Source organism: Anguilla anguilla, chromosome 14 (genome assembly GCF_013347855.1).
Source record: "Anguilla anguilla isolate fAngAng1 chromosome 14, fAngAng1.pri, whole genome shotgun sequence".
NCBI classification, from domain to species: Eukaryota; Metazoa; Chordata; class Actinopteri; order Anguilliformes; family Anguillidae; genus Anguilla; species Anguilla anguilla.
The window spans coordinates 26,266,093-26,281,264 of NC_049214.1; the positions used below are offsets into that span (position 1 = coordinate 26,266,093).

General features: G+C 45.9%; 1 protein-coding gene across 1 annotated transcript; it reads right to left on the reverse strand.

Annotated features, from left to right (window-relative positions):
- Nucleotides 1-8,287: 8,287 nt before the first annotated feature.
- Nucleotides 8,288-14,872, reverse strand: zgc:103482 (uncharacterized protein LOC450001 homolog). Its single transcript, XM_035389925.1, has 8 exons — nucleotides 14,164-14,872; nucleotides 13,232-13,352; nucleotides 11,814-11,963; nucleotides 10,781-10,852; nucleotides 10,068-10,151; nucleotides 9,674-9,839; nucleotides 9,068-9,265; nucleotides 8,288-8,637 (listed from the first exon to the last, which is right to left on the reverse strand). The coding sequence occupies exons 1-8, from the start codon at nucleotides 14,402-14,404 to the stop codon at nucleotides 8,545-8,547; spliced, it is 1,125 nt and encodes a 374-aa protein (XP_035245816.1). The 5' UTR covers nucleotides 14,405-14,872; the 3' UTR covers nucleotides 8,288-8,544.
- Nucleotides 14,873-15,172: the final 300 nt, after the last annotated feature.

The window sequence follows — 15,172 nt, forward strand, 5'->3', positions numbered from 1 at the left end:
TACTGAAACGATGGAAATATGAATGCATGTGACAGAGGGACTTCAGCACTCTGAATCATTCATTACTTCGAAAGTGACAGCACAATACTTACTTGGACTCCTTATTGATCGGAATAATTGCTATGTTCTTGTTGACTTAGTCCTTAATTTTGTTTCTCTAATTGCATAGCTAAAATCCAGAGTCAGCCCTATCAGTTAATAACCAATTAGCCAGTGGCAGCTGTAATCTCATTAGAATATCTGTCATTTTTTTTGTGTCAGCTTTTCAAATAATGGCCCCTTATGGTCTTACCTCTTAATGTATACTTGACAGAGGTAGTGACTCTGTGTGTGCACGCATGTGTGTGTATGTGTGTGTGTGTGCGTGTGTGTGCGTGTGTGTCCGTGTGCATGCATTGAAGCAGTCAACGTCTCACAACACAGACATTACATTACATTACATTACATTCATTTGGCAGACGCTTTTATCCAAAGCGACGTACAAAAGTGCATTTTCATGATCGTAGACAACTGCTGAACACGGGTTCAGTAAGGTACAATTACTTAGTTTGTACAGCTATTTCTAGCCGAGAACAATGAACACTATCCTGGTCTAACATCTGCAAAGCCAAACTAGGCAGAAGAATAAGCTACAGTATTAGGACGAATACAATTTACCAAGAAGTGCAGGGATGGGGCAACATGTAACAAGTGACAGGAAAAAGGGTTTTTTTTTTTTTTTTTTTTTTTTTAAATATATATACAGCGTGGTGGTGGTTATTCTAGGTATAGTCTGAAGAGATGAGTCTTCAGGCCACGGCGGAAGATGGATAGTGAGGGGGAGGTTCGGAGAGGGATGGGGAGTTCGTTCCACCACTGGGGAGCTAGGACACAACACCTCTCCTTGTTGAGGGCTGAAGACCAACTTTGCTCCAACTTCTCCTTGAACACCTACACCCCAAACTCTCCCCCAGCGCCCCATCTTTGTGAATCAAGGCCGTAAAGCAGAGGCTTACACTTCCCTGAGACCCCGACTATGATGCCAGCTGCACCCGCAGTGCAGTTCTCATCGGGGGGGGAGGGGGGGGTAACAGAATCTTTGAATTCATTCTACTGTCCAAACTTCAAAACTGACCCATTGAGTAAATACAGAGAGAACCCAAGTCAGAATAACGGCAGAGAGAAATGCTGTTTGTGCCGAGGCCGTCGTCACCCAGGCAACGCGCGGTCGCTCCGTCCTGAAGCCGCGTCGCGGCTCCCTTACAGCTCCAGCGGCTCGGAGAAAGAAAGGAAGAAAAAAGAAAACAATGGTAATTCTGCTGGCTCTGTAATACAGACAGCGGGTTCTCTGATTTCTCTGGACAATAACTGCCAAGACTCAAAATCAATAAAAGAAAAGTCTTCTTCACGGAATTCAATTTCATTCAGGGAACTCGTGTCCCAGTAGTTTAAAATCAGCAAGTTTCCACTTTAAGAGTGAAACAAATTTGCACACAAACTATGCATCGGAGACGCATAAAAGGCCCAGGCCAATAAGGAATATTTCCACACGGCCCCTCGGAGGGAGAGAGATCATCTGCCGCTCCCCGCCCCCCCCCCGCCCGTGTTGGCCCCGCCCGCTCAGCCTCTCGGCGGAGCGGGGGCTGCAGCACGCCGGCGGCTTTGCCGACGGCGCGGTCGAATGCTACGTGCGGGTCCAGCGCCGCCACCGCCGCCGCGCGCTCGCACCCGGACGCAGAGACACACGGGAAGTCCTTACCGCGAGCGTCCCTCGCGTCGCCGGCGCCGTCACTGCGGTCGGGGGGGGTAAACCACGCCCCTCTATGCGGTCTTCTTCTCGCGGTCGATGCGGAGCTGCTGCAGCCTCCTGCAAACGCAGAGACAAACAGACCTGCAGCTTGTGTGTTTTTTTTTTTTCATTCTTTCTGTTTATTTGTGATCCCACTCCACAGGCTGCCCGACAGCCCAAAGTGCTGGGGTGTGGAATTGGCATAATAAAAATTTGGAGGTGGAGGTGGAGGTGTTGGTGGGGGGGTGTGCTTGTTATTCTGCCCTTCAGTAGGCCTCACTATAAACGCATATATGCATGGATACTTTTCTGACACCTTCAGAATACCTTCAGTTTTCAAAACAAGATTTGTTCTCTCTCTCTCTCTCTCTCTCTCTCTCTCCCCCTCTCTCTCTCAAACACACCAAACACACACACACACGCAGTGCACAAACACACACACGCACACACTCTTGTAAAAGACTGAGGGTGCTGCGTGCTGTAGCACGTAACTGCGTGGCCAGTGTCTGTGCTCGAGAAGGATGGCCTCCTCGGTCCGGCGATTCCCTTCCCGTGTTCTCTCTCTCTCTCTCTCCCCGTGCCAGCCTTCAGCGGACCCCTCCTCCTCCGCCGCAGCACCCCAGCTCAATTAGCCGCTCCGCTTATTGCCCTTTTAACGCACCCCAGGGCGGGCCCACTGAGCCGGGAATAAAGTGACCCGCGTGCTCCATTTAAAACTGCATTTTCATATTAATTTACGGCTCGGCCTCCCCGCTTGCAGCTTAAATTTGCTGGAGGCTGAGGGGGAGAGGAGCCGGGGGTCCAGAGAAGCCCTTTACAAAAAAAAGCCCACAGCAAAAAGACCAGGGGGGCTCTAATTTAAGAGAGACAAGCACGGAGACCTGCCGCCGGGCCCACAAATAGCCCCACCCCCTCCCTGCTCATCTGTGGAGACTTCCGGTGAACAGGACAATTAGCCCCAGATATTATTTACAGCAGGGATCGGGCCGTTTTAATTAGCTCCGTCTGGTCCTGGCTTTAATGTCGTGACACCAGACAGTGAATTTGCATTGCCCAAAACACCTTCCTCCTACCAGGGCCCGAATTGAGAAGTGCTCATAAATTCCAGTTCAATTACTGCATTTGATTTGAACAAGGCAACAGGACATAGAATTTGAATAAAAGGGAAACGGAATTACAGTCAATGAAATTTCAAAGCCTATTTCAATTTGCTACATGAATCGCTTTTAACATTATCTACATTTATAGCGATGACATATTGTCACGTTTTTTTTCTAAAACATGATTGAAGCCATTTTAAAGCTCAATTAAAGTTATATTATCATAGTTTCCTCATACTTAAGGATACATTAGCATGTAGACTGTGATAACTCATTTCAATTTTGTTAAATATTTGAAGAACACATTTCCCAGAATGCAATAAGTAGCAGATGTTTTTGGAAGCTAGCAGATGTATTTTTTGTTGAATGAATGAATGAAGCAAGTTCTACTCTGTTTGTGAGCATATCTTTGAATATTACTCTTTTACTTCCTTTACTTCCAAACAAATAAATTAAAAAAATCGAATTTTGCATCCGGGCGGTTTTTGTGCTTATTAAAATTCCAATTCCAGGAATCACACAGTAATCAAATCTAAAATTCTGAACTGACCCCAAACCCCCCTGATACCATCTCTTACGAGCCAGCCGGTGCCTCCAAACACTGATCCAAAAAATCCAAAAAACCTCAACCTGAACACAACCAGCATTTGAGACAAATGCATTTTTATTCAGTCAGTTCATGAAAATAATTGCAATTCAACTCATGGATTGGAAAAGCCCTCACAGAACACTATGGGCACTGTTCAATTCATTAATTTATTTTCGCCGCATTTTCTGAATTGCCTAAACTCAAATGGAATTAACCCAAAGCCTGAAACTAGCTGGCTCTGCTCCAGGAAAAAGGTTTAAGGCTCTGCATGAGGAAAAAAGCTGTCAATCAAATGGAACCCTGCACAGCATCACATCTGTGAAGCCATGACAAAGCAACGGGTTAATGTTCAGTATGTAAAGCCATAATTAAGCAGCAGATTGCCATTTCAGTCTGTAAAGCACAGGTGTCAAACTGTGTGCCATCGAGGGTCAAGAGTATGCAGGTTTTCATTTCAGAAAAGCTCTACACCAGCCAATTTCCCTTATTAGCCTTACTCCTTCTCTGGTTGATTATCCACTATATAGTGAAATTACCTGGTGCAGTGCGTAGCAGAAAAGAAAACCTGCATAGCCTTGGCCCTCGGTGGAACCAGTCTGATACCACTGCTGACAAGCCATAATTAAGCAGCAGGTTGATATTTCAGTCTGTAAGGCCATAATTAAGCAGCAGGTTGATATTTCAGTCTGTAAGGCCATAATTAAGCAGCAGGTTGATATTTCAGTCTGTAAGGCCATAATTAAGCAGCAGGTTGATATTTCAGTCTGTAAGGCCATAATTAAGCAGCAGGTTGATATTTCAGTCTGTAAGGCCATAATTAAGCAGCAGGTTGATATTACAGTCTGTAAAGCCATAATTAAGCAGCAGGTTGATATTTCAGTCTGTAAGGCCATAATTAAGCAGCAGGTTGAGATTTCAATCTGTAAAGCCATAATTAAGCAGCAGGTTGATATTTCAGTCTGTAAAGCCATAATTAAGCAGCAGGTTGATATTTCAGTCTGTAAAGCCATAATTAAGCAGTAGGTTGATATTTCAGTCTGTAAACTCATAATTAGGCAGCAGGTTGATATTACAGTCTGTAAAGCCATAATTAAGCAGCAGGTTGATATTTCAGTCTGTAAACTCATAATTAGGCAGCAGGTTGATATTTCAGTCTGTAAACTCATAATTAGGCAGCAGGTTGATATTTCAGTCTGTAAAGCCATAATTAAGCAGCAGGTTGATATTTCAGTCTGTAAACTCATAATTAAGCAGCAGGTTGATATTTCAGTCTGTAAAGCCATAATTAAGCAGCAGGTTGATATTTCAGTCTGTAAAGCCATAATTAAGCAGCAGGTTGATATTTCAGTCTGTAAGGCCACATTTAGATGGCAGCGGACGCAGGGTTGAGGCAGAGCGTGGCCGATGGACCGTGTCAGCAGCGTAACAAACCCCATTTCCACTCTCCTGCCTCTGAAAACAACCGTAGCGTCTGGCACCCATCAATCAAACGCAGCGAGAGCCTCCTGCGCTGCTCCTCCGGCTCCTGCTCCGCCCCCTCTCCTCCAGCGACGGGGAAACCAGTCCGCCCTGTACCGGAGAGGCTGTATGTACCATGGCCCTCATCCTCTAACCTGCTCCTGGGCTTCTCTCTCTCCCTTTGTTCTATAAAAGACGCACACACACTGACCTCTCTCCCCAAACACCGAATAGTCCATTATACTCTGTCGGACTGGATTAGGCCTCTGTTTTCACACTGCATCAGATTGCTTCGATCAGGAAGCTCTCTCTCCTAGCAGAGACTGGGAATCTCCGTGTGCCGTTTGGAATTTTTTTTATTGGCCTACTAATAAAAGACCCTGCCCCCTTTTTCTTATTTTTAATCTTAATATTAATGTTAATATTAAATAATAAATATTCTTAATATTCTTAAAGATGTTGCCTTTAATCTCAAGGACAATCACTTTCATGATCAACTGGGGCCTATTAAGCAAATGAGGGGCATGGATTTGTAACTACTGAACTGATTTCATTTGATTTTGGGTTATATTAGCCTGTATTGTGATTTCACCTTTTATGTACTTGTATATATATATATACACTTTTTCCTGGTATCCATTTGTTCCATGGAATCAGAAAAAAATGAAATAAAATCAATAAAAATAAATACTATGGTGTTGAATGAATGGCATAATCTGTAAAGGACTGGCTGTCGGTTTGATCGATTGTTCCTCCAGCAGTCGGAGGTATTTTCCTTCATCGTGTCAGGCAGGGAAAAGTCACTGCGCGGCCAGGCAAAATCAGTACTACACTGCCCTCTGCTGGTGGCAAAACAGATTTAGCACTGCCCTGGCTCACCCATTTTGATCCGGCCAGACTGATAAAATCTTGTGTTGGAACCAAGTTTATTCATTACGCCGCTTTGACACCGTATATCTGGAATCAGTTATACCCTTTTCCAACTGGAGAGGTTGAAATCCGGCTAGGTTTTTTTGCACCTTTTGGCAGACCTCAAAGTATGATGTCACAGCCTGCAGATTTTCTCCAGAGAGCGTGGCAGCGCATTAACATGGACTAACAAGGACTTCGGGACAGTTAATCACGCTGTCAGTGAAATGTCACGCATTGTTACTAATGAGCTCGTTAAAAATGGAGATTTTGCAACGAGGAATCATTAGGCCGCACTGCGAGCAATAGCAGACTGCGTCGGTGACAGTTTTACTGACAGGAAAAGCAGATTCCTAAGAAGTGCGATCCAAGACCTTAATGGGTTTTATTCAGTCATGTTAATGTCTGTTGGAACAGATCCTTAAACTTGTATGCCGCAGTAAACATCAGCCAGTATAAAATCTGTAGACTTTCACATTTGAAATTTGAAGTCATTACAAATAACCAAGGATAATAAATCCTCCAGCTTTCCGGTTCAAAAATATCTTACATCAAAAGGAATTTGTATTCTTTTTTTATTTATATATTTGGAATGGTATTTCTTATGGCTTAATAAAAGCTTTAGAAGTTGAAGAGGTGAGTGCACAGTCTTCTAATGTAGCTCTGAGCACTGCAAACTTAAGCAATCTCACCGTCCTGCTGATTCCATAGATACGCACCTCTAGCTGCATTCGACGGGATCACGAATCCCCGCCGCTCTTCAGAAACTTCAGAAAACAAACTCCGTGCCAAAACCTCCCACGGCACCGAGGCTGAATTATTCAGCCAAAACAACTGTATATTACGGCCTGTATTCAAACTTTATTCTGCGTTACGGCCTACGGACGAACATTAACAAGGCATTACTGAACGATCCCAGGCCCCTCCTGAATAAGGAAATCGATGCTCTAATCCGCTGAAATTCACTGCTTAGTAAAGCTGCTCAATTTAATCAGCTCATGCAGAAAATCGCAACGGCATGCAGCGCTAATGAAAATCAACATTGCATCCTACCGAAATCATATGCAGAGCCATATTTGATCCAGGACGCAGGCAATGTCAATTCTCTGGCCAAATTAATTAAAGGCACCCTCTAGCCCCAGTATTAATTTCCAAGTTATTTTCCACTATCTGCAGTACGTTCTTGGCTGAATACAGACAGATCGAAGAGGACCGACTGAATGGACTTTAGGCACAGAGACACCAAGTGCAGAATTTGAATATTTTCATAATGCATAAAGAGGAAATTAAGTAAGTGTCCAGCACATACATAAGCCAATCCTATACAGATCTCTAAATCTTTAAAAAATCCTTTAAAAATAAAAAAAATAAATAATAAAAAACCACACACACCCAGAGTGCATAAATTTACACCCTTACACCAAAAACACAATTCAGCAGAAGTGAGCAGGGAGAGTATGTGTTCCAACCGCACCATAAACATTAGATTTAACTTTCCCTCCAGCGTCACTTCCCAAACTTCTGCTTGGACATCCAGAGCGGAGAAATGTGCTTAGATATATGCTCAGCAAATTCAGTGAATTGCAAATGACCCGGATAGTACATCCCGTTCACCCAATTCATTATATCTGTCAATCCACAAACTGTGCCATCCGCACAGAACCGAGCCAAACATGCAAAGTGTAGCATTAGTGGCACCACTGCCACCTACTGTCCAGACCGATATACTGCAAGACCACAGTAACGAAAGGCAATTCCTTACCTACCCACTCTGAGGCCAATGATAAAGCCAAAACCCCACTGCCAATCAGAAGAGGGGCAACATGAATGAATTTACACGCCTGGCCGGCCTAACCTAACCTAACCAAACGAACCAAGGCCAATGAAAGTCACAACTACATCGTGTGCTAACCAGAGGACAGCACCAGATTATAACCAGAGGAAATATTCCAGCAAGTCTCTTCTAGAAACCAGAACTGGACTTAATAGTTCATATTTTTGGAAGACACTAGTTTCCTGAAATGTCCCAGGGTGGAGGCTACTATTAACTTCAGTTTTGGTTCTAATTTTGACATTTTACTTTCATGGGGGGTCAATATTGAGACTGAAGAGCATCAGCTCTGAACTTAAATTTGATATGCAATGCGGAGCAGTGCAGTCCTCCCCCCACCCACCAAAATTCAGGGACCCTCTCCATTTTTTTTCTTTTTTGGTTAACGGTTGCTTTGAGCCTCGTTTGTTGATTCTGCGTTAGTTTAAACTTTTGTCGGGCAAATCTAAAATTTAAATAGTCACAAAAACAGCGGCCGCTTGTAAAATTGATTAACCTGACCGCACAGACACAAATCTTAAATACAAAAGCAGGCCAAGATCATTAGGCTGGTGTTCCGCCAACTTTCACAGAGAACACAACGGAACTAAATCAAGCAGTCGACACGCCCAAAATAAGATCCAAGCAGTTTCTACAATGCACACAATCTTTTATTTTTTTTTCCCGCCCCCACAGGTGAAATTCATAACATACCAAACACTGGCCATACAGAGATCAGAAGTCACTCCTGATAAAAAAAAAACAAAAACAAACGAATCCGGAAGCTATGAACCAAACCTGTTTATTTTAAATAGCAGTTAAGGCTAATGCAGCGAAAAGGCCCATTCATCGCAGAGCGCGACATGCCCCGCCCACGAGCCGCCCGATTGGTGCGATCAGGTGACCCCGTTCAGGCCTCCCGAGCCCTGAGAGCCGGGAAGTCCTCTGGGTCGTCGGGGTTGGGTGCAGGAGCCGGAGGTGGAGCCGGGGCTGGAGGCGGGGCCTGGAACGGTGAAAAACGCAGAAAGGCTCAGGCTCTCCAAACGCACGGCCCGTCTAGGGCTTTAACCACCAGAGGTGGAAAGTCCAGGGGCCAGAAAGCAAAAGTCCTGCCGGGTGTTTCTCCCAACCGTGAACTCAGCCAGCTGCTTTCACCAATTAGGTCTACCTCCTGGCAGAAGAATTGTGGCAAATTTAGCAAATCCCGGTGGTTGGAACAAAATAGTGGGGAGGACTTTTGTTTTTGAACCTGGATTTCTGTTGAACGTGTTCCGTGGGACTGAGGAACCGCAGCACAGAGTCTGCATGCTGCAGCACAGACACTTATCGCATCAGATACCGCATCACATACACCTACCCCAGCGCAGCTACTGCAGTACAGACAATGCAGCACAGGCACCGCATGGCACAGGCACCACAGCACAGGCACTTACCACATCAGACGGCGGCTGAGGTTCAGTCTCAGGGGCGGGGAAGGGGGCTCCCCTGCCGCGCCCGCCTCGGCCCCCTCTGCCCCCCCGCATCGGGCGCTTCAAGTGGCCGAAGTTGATCTCCATGCGGGAGGTGATGTCGTTGGCAGGTCGACGGAAGAAGTGACTGTCCTCCTCCTCCTCCGGTCCGTCACTCACGTCCTGGAGAGACGGAGACCAGGAAGCACTTAGGCACAGAAATCTGCTACTCACACACGCACACCCACCCACACACCCGGCCCTGGAGCGACAGAGTCTGGGAAACCCTTACACACGGAGATGTGCTTCACACTCACACACTCACACACTGTCCTGGAGAGCCACAGGGTCCGCCGGCTTTTGTTTTCCACCTTAAACATCAGCACCAAAAAAAAGAACCAAGTAACCAGGTGGACTGAGTTAATCGGTTTGAGCTGTTGATTCGTTAAGTGCAGAGTAACCACCAGCAGACCCTGTCCCTCTCCTGGACCAAGGTTAGAGTACCACTGCTTTAACAGGTGAGCGAGACAGCGAGGGTCCTGTTGCAGCGCCCGGCCAGTAGGGGGCGATGTCGAGCAGGCCCTGACTGACCTCCAGGTGTCTGGACTGGTGGATGACCACGGCCTTGGAGAGCACGCTGGTGTCTGCCCGGCGCAGGTTCAGCTCCATCTTGGGCCTGTTCTGCTCCTGCAGGGCCTTCCACTCGTCCAGGGACATCTCCACCTTCCCAGCAGCCTCCGCGTCCGCTTCGGTCACTCTGCACGAACCAGGGCGAGTCCCACATAGCAGTGCCCATCACCGGAACCCCAACACGATCCCCTGTGTCCCTATACCATCACTGGGAATCATGTCGGGTTCCAGTGTCCCTAGACCATCACTGGAGCCCCAACATGATTCCCAGGGCACCCATAAAATTCCCAGACTTCCCCCCACAGTCCACCCTCCCAAGACCAAGCACTGTCTACAGGGGTCAGCCCAGACTCACCTGAGCTCTCCATCCACCTCGGCAACCTCCTGCGCTCCCTCTGCGTCTCCTCCACCCTCATTAGTAATCGCATCCATCACGGCACTGAAAACGCACACCCCCTCCGTCAGTACCATCCCCACCTTCTATACAAACACCACCCCCATCAGTACCATCCCCACCTTCTATACAAACACCACCCCCATCAGTACCATCCCCACCTTCTATACAAACACCACCCCCATCAGTACCATCCCCACCTTCTATACAAACACCACCACCATCAGTACCATCCCCCTCCATCAGTACTAACCCCACCTTCTATACAAACACCACCACCATCAGTACCATCCCCCTCCGTCAGTACTAACCCCACCTTCTATACAAACACCACCCCCATTAGTACTATCCCCCCCCCATCAGTACCATCCCCACCTTCTATACAAACACCACCCCCATCAGTACCATCCCCCTCCGTCAGTACTATCCCCACCTTCTATACAAACACCACCCCCATCAGTACTATCCCCCCTATCAGTACCATCCCCACCTTCTATACAAACACCACCTATACCATGCCACTGAAAAAACACACTCCCTCTGTCAGTACCATCCCTACCTTCCATACAAACACCCCCTACGTCAGTACCGTCCCCATCTTCTATACATACACCACAATCACGGCACTAAAAACACATCTCCTCCTCCACCCTCTCCTCCTCAGCCGTACCCACCTCATTTGGTCCTTCACAGAGCCCCAGTTATGAGGCCCGTTTCCTCCCCTCTTCTCCTCCGGCCGGACCCCCCTTAAACACATCCAAACGTGTACGTTAGACCCGCACACACTCATACACCCACACCGGCCTCGCATCCAAACGCGTACGCAAGACCCGTACACAAATGCACAGCCACACACACCTCACAACCAAACGCATACATTAGACCCACACACAAATGCACACTGACACACACCTCACAGCCAAACATGAACGTTTGACCAGCAAACACACAGACATATACACGCACAGCCAAAAGCGTACATTCGACTGGCACATAAACATACGTACATAAACAGGCACGCACACACCTCACAGCCAAACGTGTAGGTGTGACCCCCACACAAGCGGAAATCCACATTCTTGCACACCTCACACACACGTGCATCTCATTCACAGCCGAGAAGCTGATCTCAGGGTGGACGCACTGGATTGTGCTAAAAATTCACACCATTGCATTACATGCACATGCAGCCATTCATGTCTGTGGTAGCAACACAGCAAATCTACTTTTCATAAGCTTCGAATCAAACTTCAATCTAGGAGGAAAATAAGCTACGATTGTGGTACTGTAATACAACTCCAACGAAGCATTTCAAAAACATTTCACACAGACAGACAAAAACTCTGCAATTAACTGACAGCTTCAGGCAAGGAAACCACAGATGGCTGCGTCTGCAGTCTATGAACATAAAGTTTAAGGAACACCTTACAGACAAGCCAAATTGCTTGATTGACAAAGAACACAGACACACACTTTAAAATGGCAAGTACAATGACAAGTTATGAAAAGCATGAATGCAAATCTACACAGACATTTTGTACTAAACAGGAGCAAAGTTGTCAAACAACTATGTCACAAGCAATTTAACTTCTAGGAGCAGCACATTACAGAGCAGAGCATTACACACAGGTTCTAGGCATTACGGCCTGCAGATATTGTTTTTTCATTTTTGGGTAGAAATCTCTTGAGGGTCCGTAAAGTACGTACGTTTTCACACTTCCGCTGTGGCGGTCGAACTCTCGCTTGCGCCTCTGGTCTGCGGCCTCCGCACCCCGGGGATGCCCCCCGCCTCGGCCCCCCCGCCCGCGCGCTCCACCCCGCCCTCCTCGGGCCCCAGGGTCTGCCTGCTCCTGTGGCCTGCGGGCGTAAAAAAAAAACACAAAAACAACTTTAACCCACATTTACAATGCACTGTAGATGCTATGGTGCGAATGCTAGTGCAAAGGCTAGTGTAATGGCTAGTGTAAAGGTTAGTGTAATGGGTAGTGTAATTGCAAAATGGCTTCAGTAAAACATCCACACGTATAAGAATAATGCATGTAAAAAATGTGACCTGTCAGCCGCCAAGATAGCGTATGGTAAATGATAGCACGTGCAAAATTAAAAAATGCAAAGCAAACACAACCCATTTTAATGCCAAGCCACATGTTAGCCAATGGCAATCAAGCAAACGACACCAAGTGTGAATCAATGGCTCTCCAAAAAAATAACACATTCACTCCTTCCAACAGACTCACATACCCCCCACACCTCTCAACACGGGGTTCCAGCACATTCCGCTTAGCAAGGAATCTAGTCGTAATTCACTCACGAGCTTGTCACAGTGAATCCAACAGGCTCGTTTTTTTCCAGTGACCGTGAGGCATTTCTGCCGCTACATTACGAAACACTAACGCAATTCAATTTCTGGACTGAATAAATCACAGAAAAAGCAATTTCTTTTACAATTTCTGAAAGAATTAATTAATATATAAATAAAAGAAATTACCGTTTTAATATAGGCCGTTCTACAAAAATGTAATAGAAAAAAATGCACGTGGTGGCACAAAAACAAGCTCTCAATGTTAGAGGTATTTTAGCATAGCAATTAGGGAACTGGGCTTGAAGGTTAAGTTCTGCAGCGGGGCACTGCCGTTGCGTCCTGGAGCAACGTATCCAACCTAAATTACTTCAGTGAACATCCACCTATATACATGAATTGTGTAATATTTATTGTATTCATTGTATGTAACATTTATTATTTATTTACAACGTGATTTATTGTCTACATAAATCGCTCCGGAATAAATTCAGATGTGTCCTACAGAGTTTATATGAGATACCTCTAATCACCGTGTATTCATGAATATCAGCATCAATTGTTTTTTGTGGTACAGGTAAACCTTATGTAGAATATGACCTTTACCATGTACCATTTCTCAAAGTATTGTGTGCATGTGACCGTACCGGCTCAGTCAGTCCAATTAGTGTCACCTAGTTATGAATCAGGCCGAGAAAGAGCAGCTAACAGTTCATTTCGGTGAGAACCACTAACATTACAATCTGCATCAATCGGAGACGTGTGCAACAGTAATACAACGTTTAATTATACAGGGGATAAAACTGTGGAATATTCTAGAACCTACTTCACAATAGAGTATTCCAGAGGAGCATCCATCTCGTTGTACCGTCGCTCCCTGAACACCACGCGCTTCTCCCCGCGGTCCTGGCTTGGGGCCAGTCCCACGCGAAGCGGGGCCTTCTGACCTGCACGAGAAAGCAGGGTTAACGAGCCCAACCTGACTGCGAGCCACTTCTGTCACTTCGGCTGCACAACGTTGATGGAGTACAAGATCTTTTTTTTTTTTTTTTTTTCTGGCTCTATAGAAGATATGTAAAAAATGTTAAGCGCACCAAAGAGGTGATCTTTTCGGTGCACATTCAAGTTGCCTGGCTTTTCATTGAGGTATCACGATTACAACAGGGCCTTGAGTCTGAAATTTTCAATTAAGCGTTGCGAATTCGGGGACTGCAGTGATTTCCTAGCTGGTGGGACCCATGTGCGTTTAACCTTAGCAGTGGGATGTTTTGTAATCGATAAGATACGCTTTGAAGTAATTTCAGTGGAGAAATGCTCACAGTTTGGTGAATAATTCGGTTTTAATGAACATGGTCTCATGTAAATATGACGAGACCTTTTTGTAATAGCAAGTTCAAAAAACCAAATGTGCACACGTCGATTTGCGCGAGTCAGCTGTGCGAGTCAGCCCCCTCCAAAAAAAAATACAGACTTTAGTCATTTCGAGCGCGCACAGGCACGACCCATTTCAAAGTAATGCTCATTAAATCGGGTGGGACTCGCAGCAGGTAAAGTGACGTAATAGCATTTGTTTTCAATAAAACATACATTTCATAACTTGCCTGGTGGAGTTGGCTAGCCCATACTAAGCACCACTCAGAACACGTGCCAAGACACACCTCCTTTTCAACTGAAGAAAACGCTCAACTCAGTCCTGAATAGACGCTTAAAAGTAAGCTCGTTTAATTTTACCTAGTGCGTGTCCACCAATATACGCACCTGCATCGCCACCCCCGCTTAGAGGAACCTTCCTCTCCTTTTGAGATTCTTTTTTTCCTGGTTTCCCCGGGTCAGCTTTCTTCTGCTCTTCTTTTTTCTTCTTCTTCTGCTTCTCAGCCTGGGCCTCGCGAAGGATGTCGAACGGGTCAGCCTCGTCGTCCAGAAGCCGGTCGAAACGGTTCGTCACGGCGCACCCGAAACCGGTGTCTGGCATAGTGCTGAGATCGTCAATCACCCCCATCACGTTAGACAGACAGACAGAAGTCAAAAGACGGCTCTACTGCAGGTCTAAAACGCCGCACAGAACCCGAACGCTGTTTCAGGTGCTGGGACGTTGATGCAGACCAGTTGAATCGTAATGATTTAACTTCCCGCAGGTGCGGTAGCTCCTCCTGGCCGTGACGCGTTAAAAGCCTGCGGTAGGATAATAGGTAGAACAGGTAGGTAGCCGACCCCGCCCCTAATCTGTTCGATCATTTGCTTCCTGCATCCAAGAGATTTGCAAGTACGTGATATTACTTGTGTGCCCGTATCATGCCAGTTATACGGATAGAAGTTTGACATTTTAAAAGGTTTTTTGCTGGCTTTCCTTGTTAACAGAACCTGGATGGCCGTGTAATTAATTTTGAGGCGACATTGAGTTGGCATTATTAGGATACAATATGTAGGTGTTTGAACTTTAGCAAGAGGAAAGTCAAAATGCACAGGAAAACTAAGGTAATGCAAAGGAAATTATTATTATTAGTTTTTTTATCTATAACAATACATACATACATATATACATGCATGCATTCTTTGTCAGTAAAGCAGGCCACTGTAGTTGATGACAAAAGAATACTTTCGATTGTGAAGAAAAACCCCTTTTCAACTGTCAAACAGATCAGCAACACTCTCCAGGATGTAGGCATAGATGTGTCAAAGCCTACCATAAAGAGAAGACCACTCCAGCATAACCTCAGAGGGTTCACTGCAAGATGCAGACCACTGGTAAACCTCAAGATCAGAATGG

Excerpts from the sequence above, each read along its gene's own strand:
- zgc:103482 (XM_035389925.1), bottom strand. The coding sequence starts at position 14,404 with ATGGGGGTGATTGACGATCTCAGCACTATGCCAGACACCGGTTTCGGG. Across the intron at positions 13,353-14,163 it reads AAGCGGGGGTGGCGATGCAG|GTCAGAAGGCCCCGCTTCGC; the intron begins GTGCGTATATTG and ends TTTCTCGTGCAG. Across the intron at positions 10,853-11,813 it reads CACAGCGGAAGTGTGAAAAC|GGGGGTCCGGCCGGAGGAGA; the intron begins GTACGTACTTTA and ends GATGTGTTTAAG.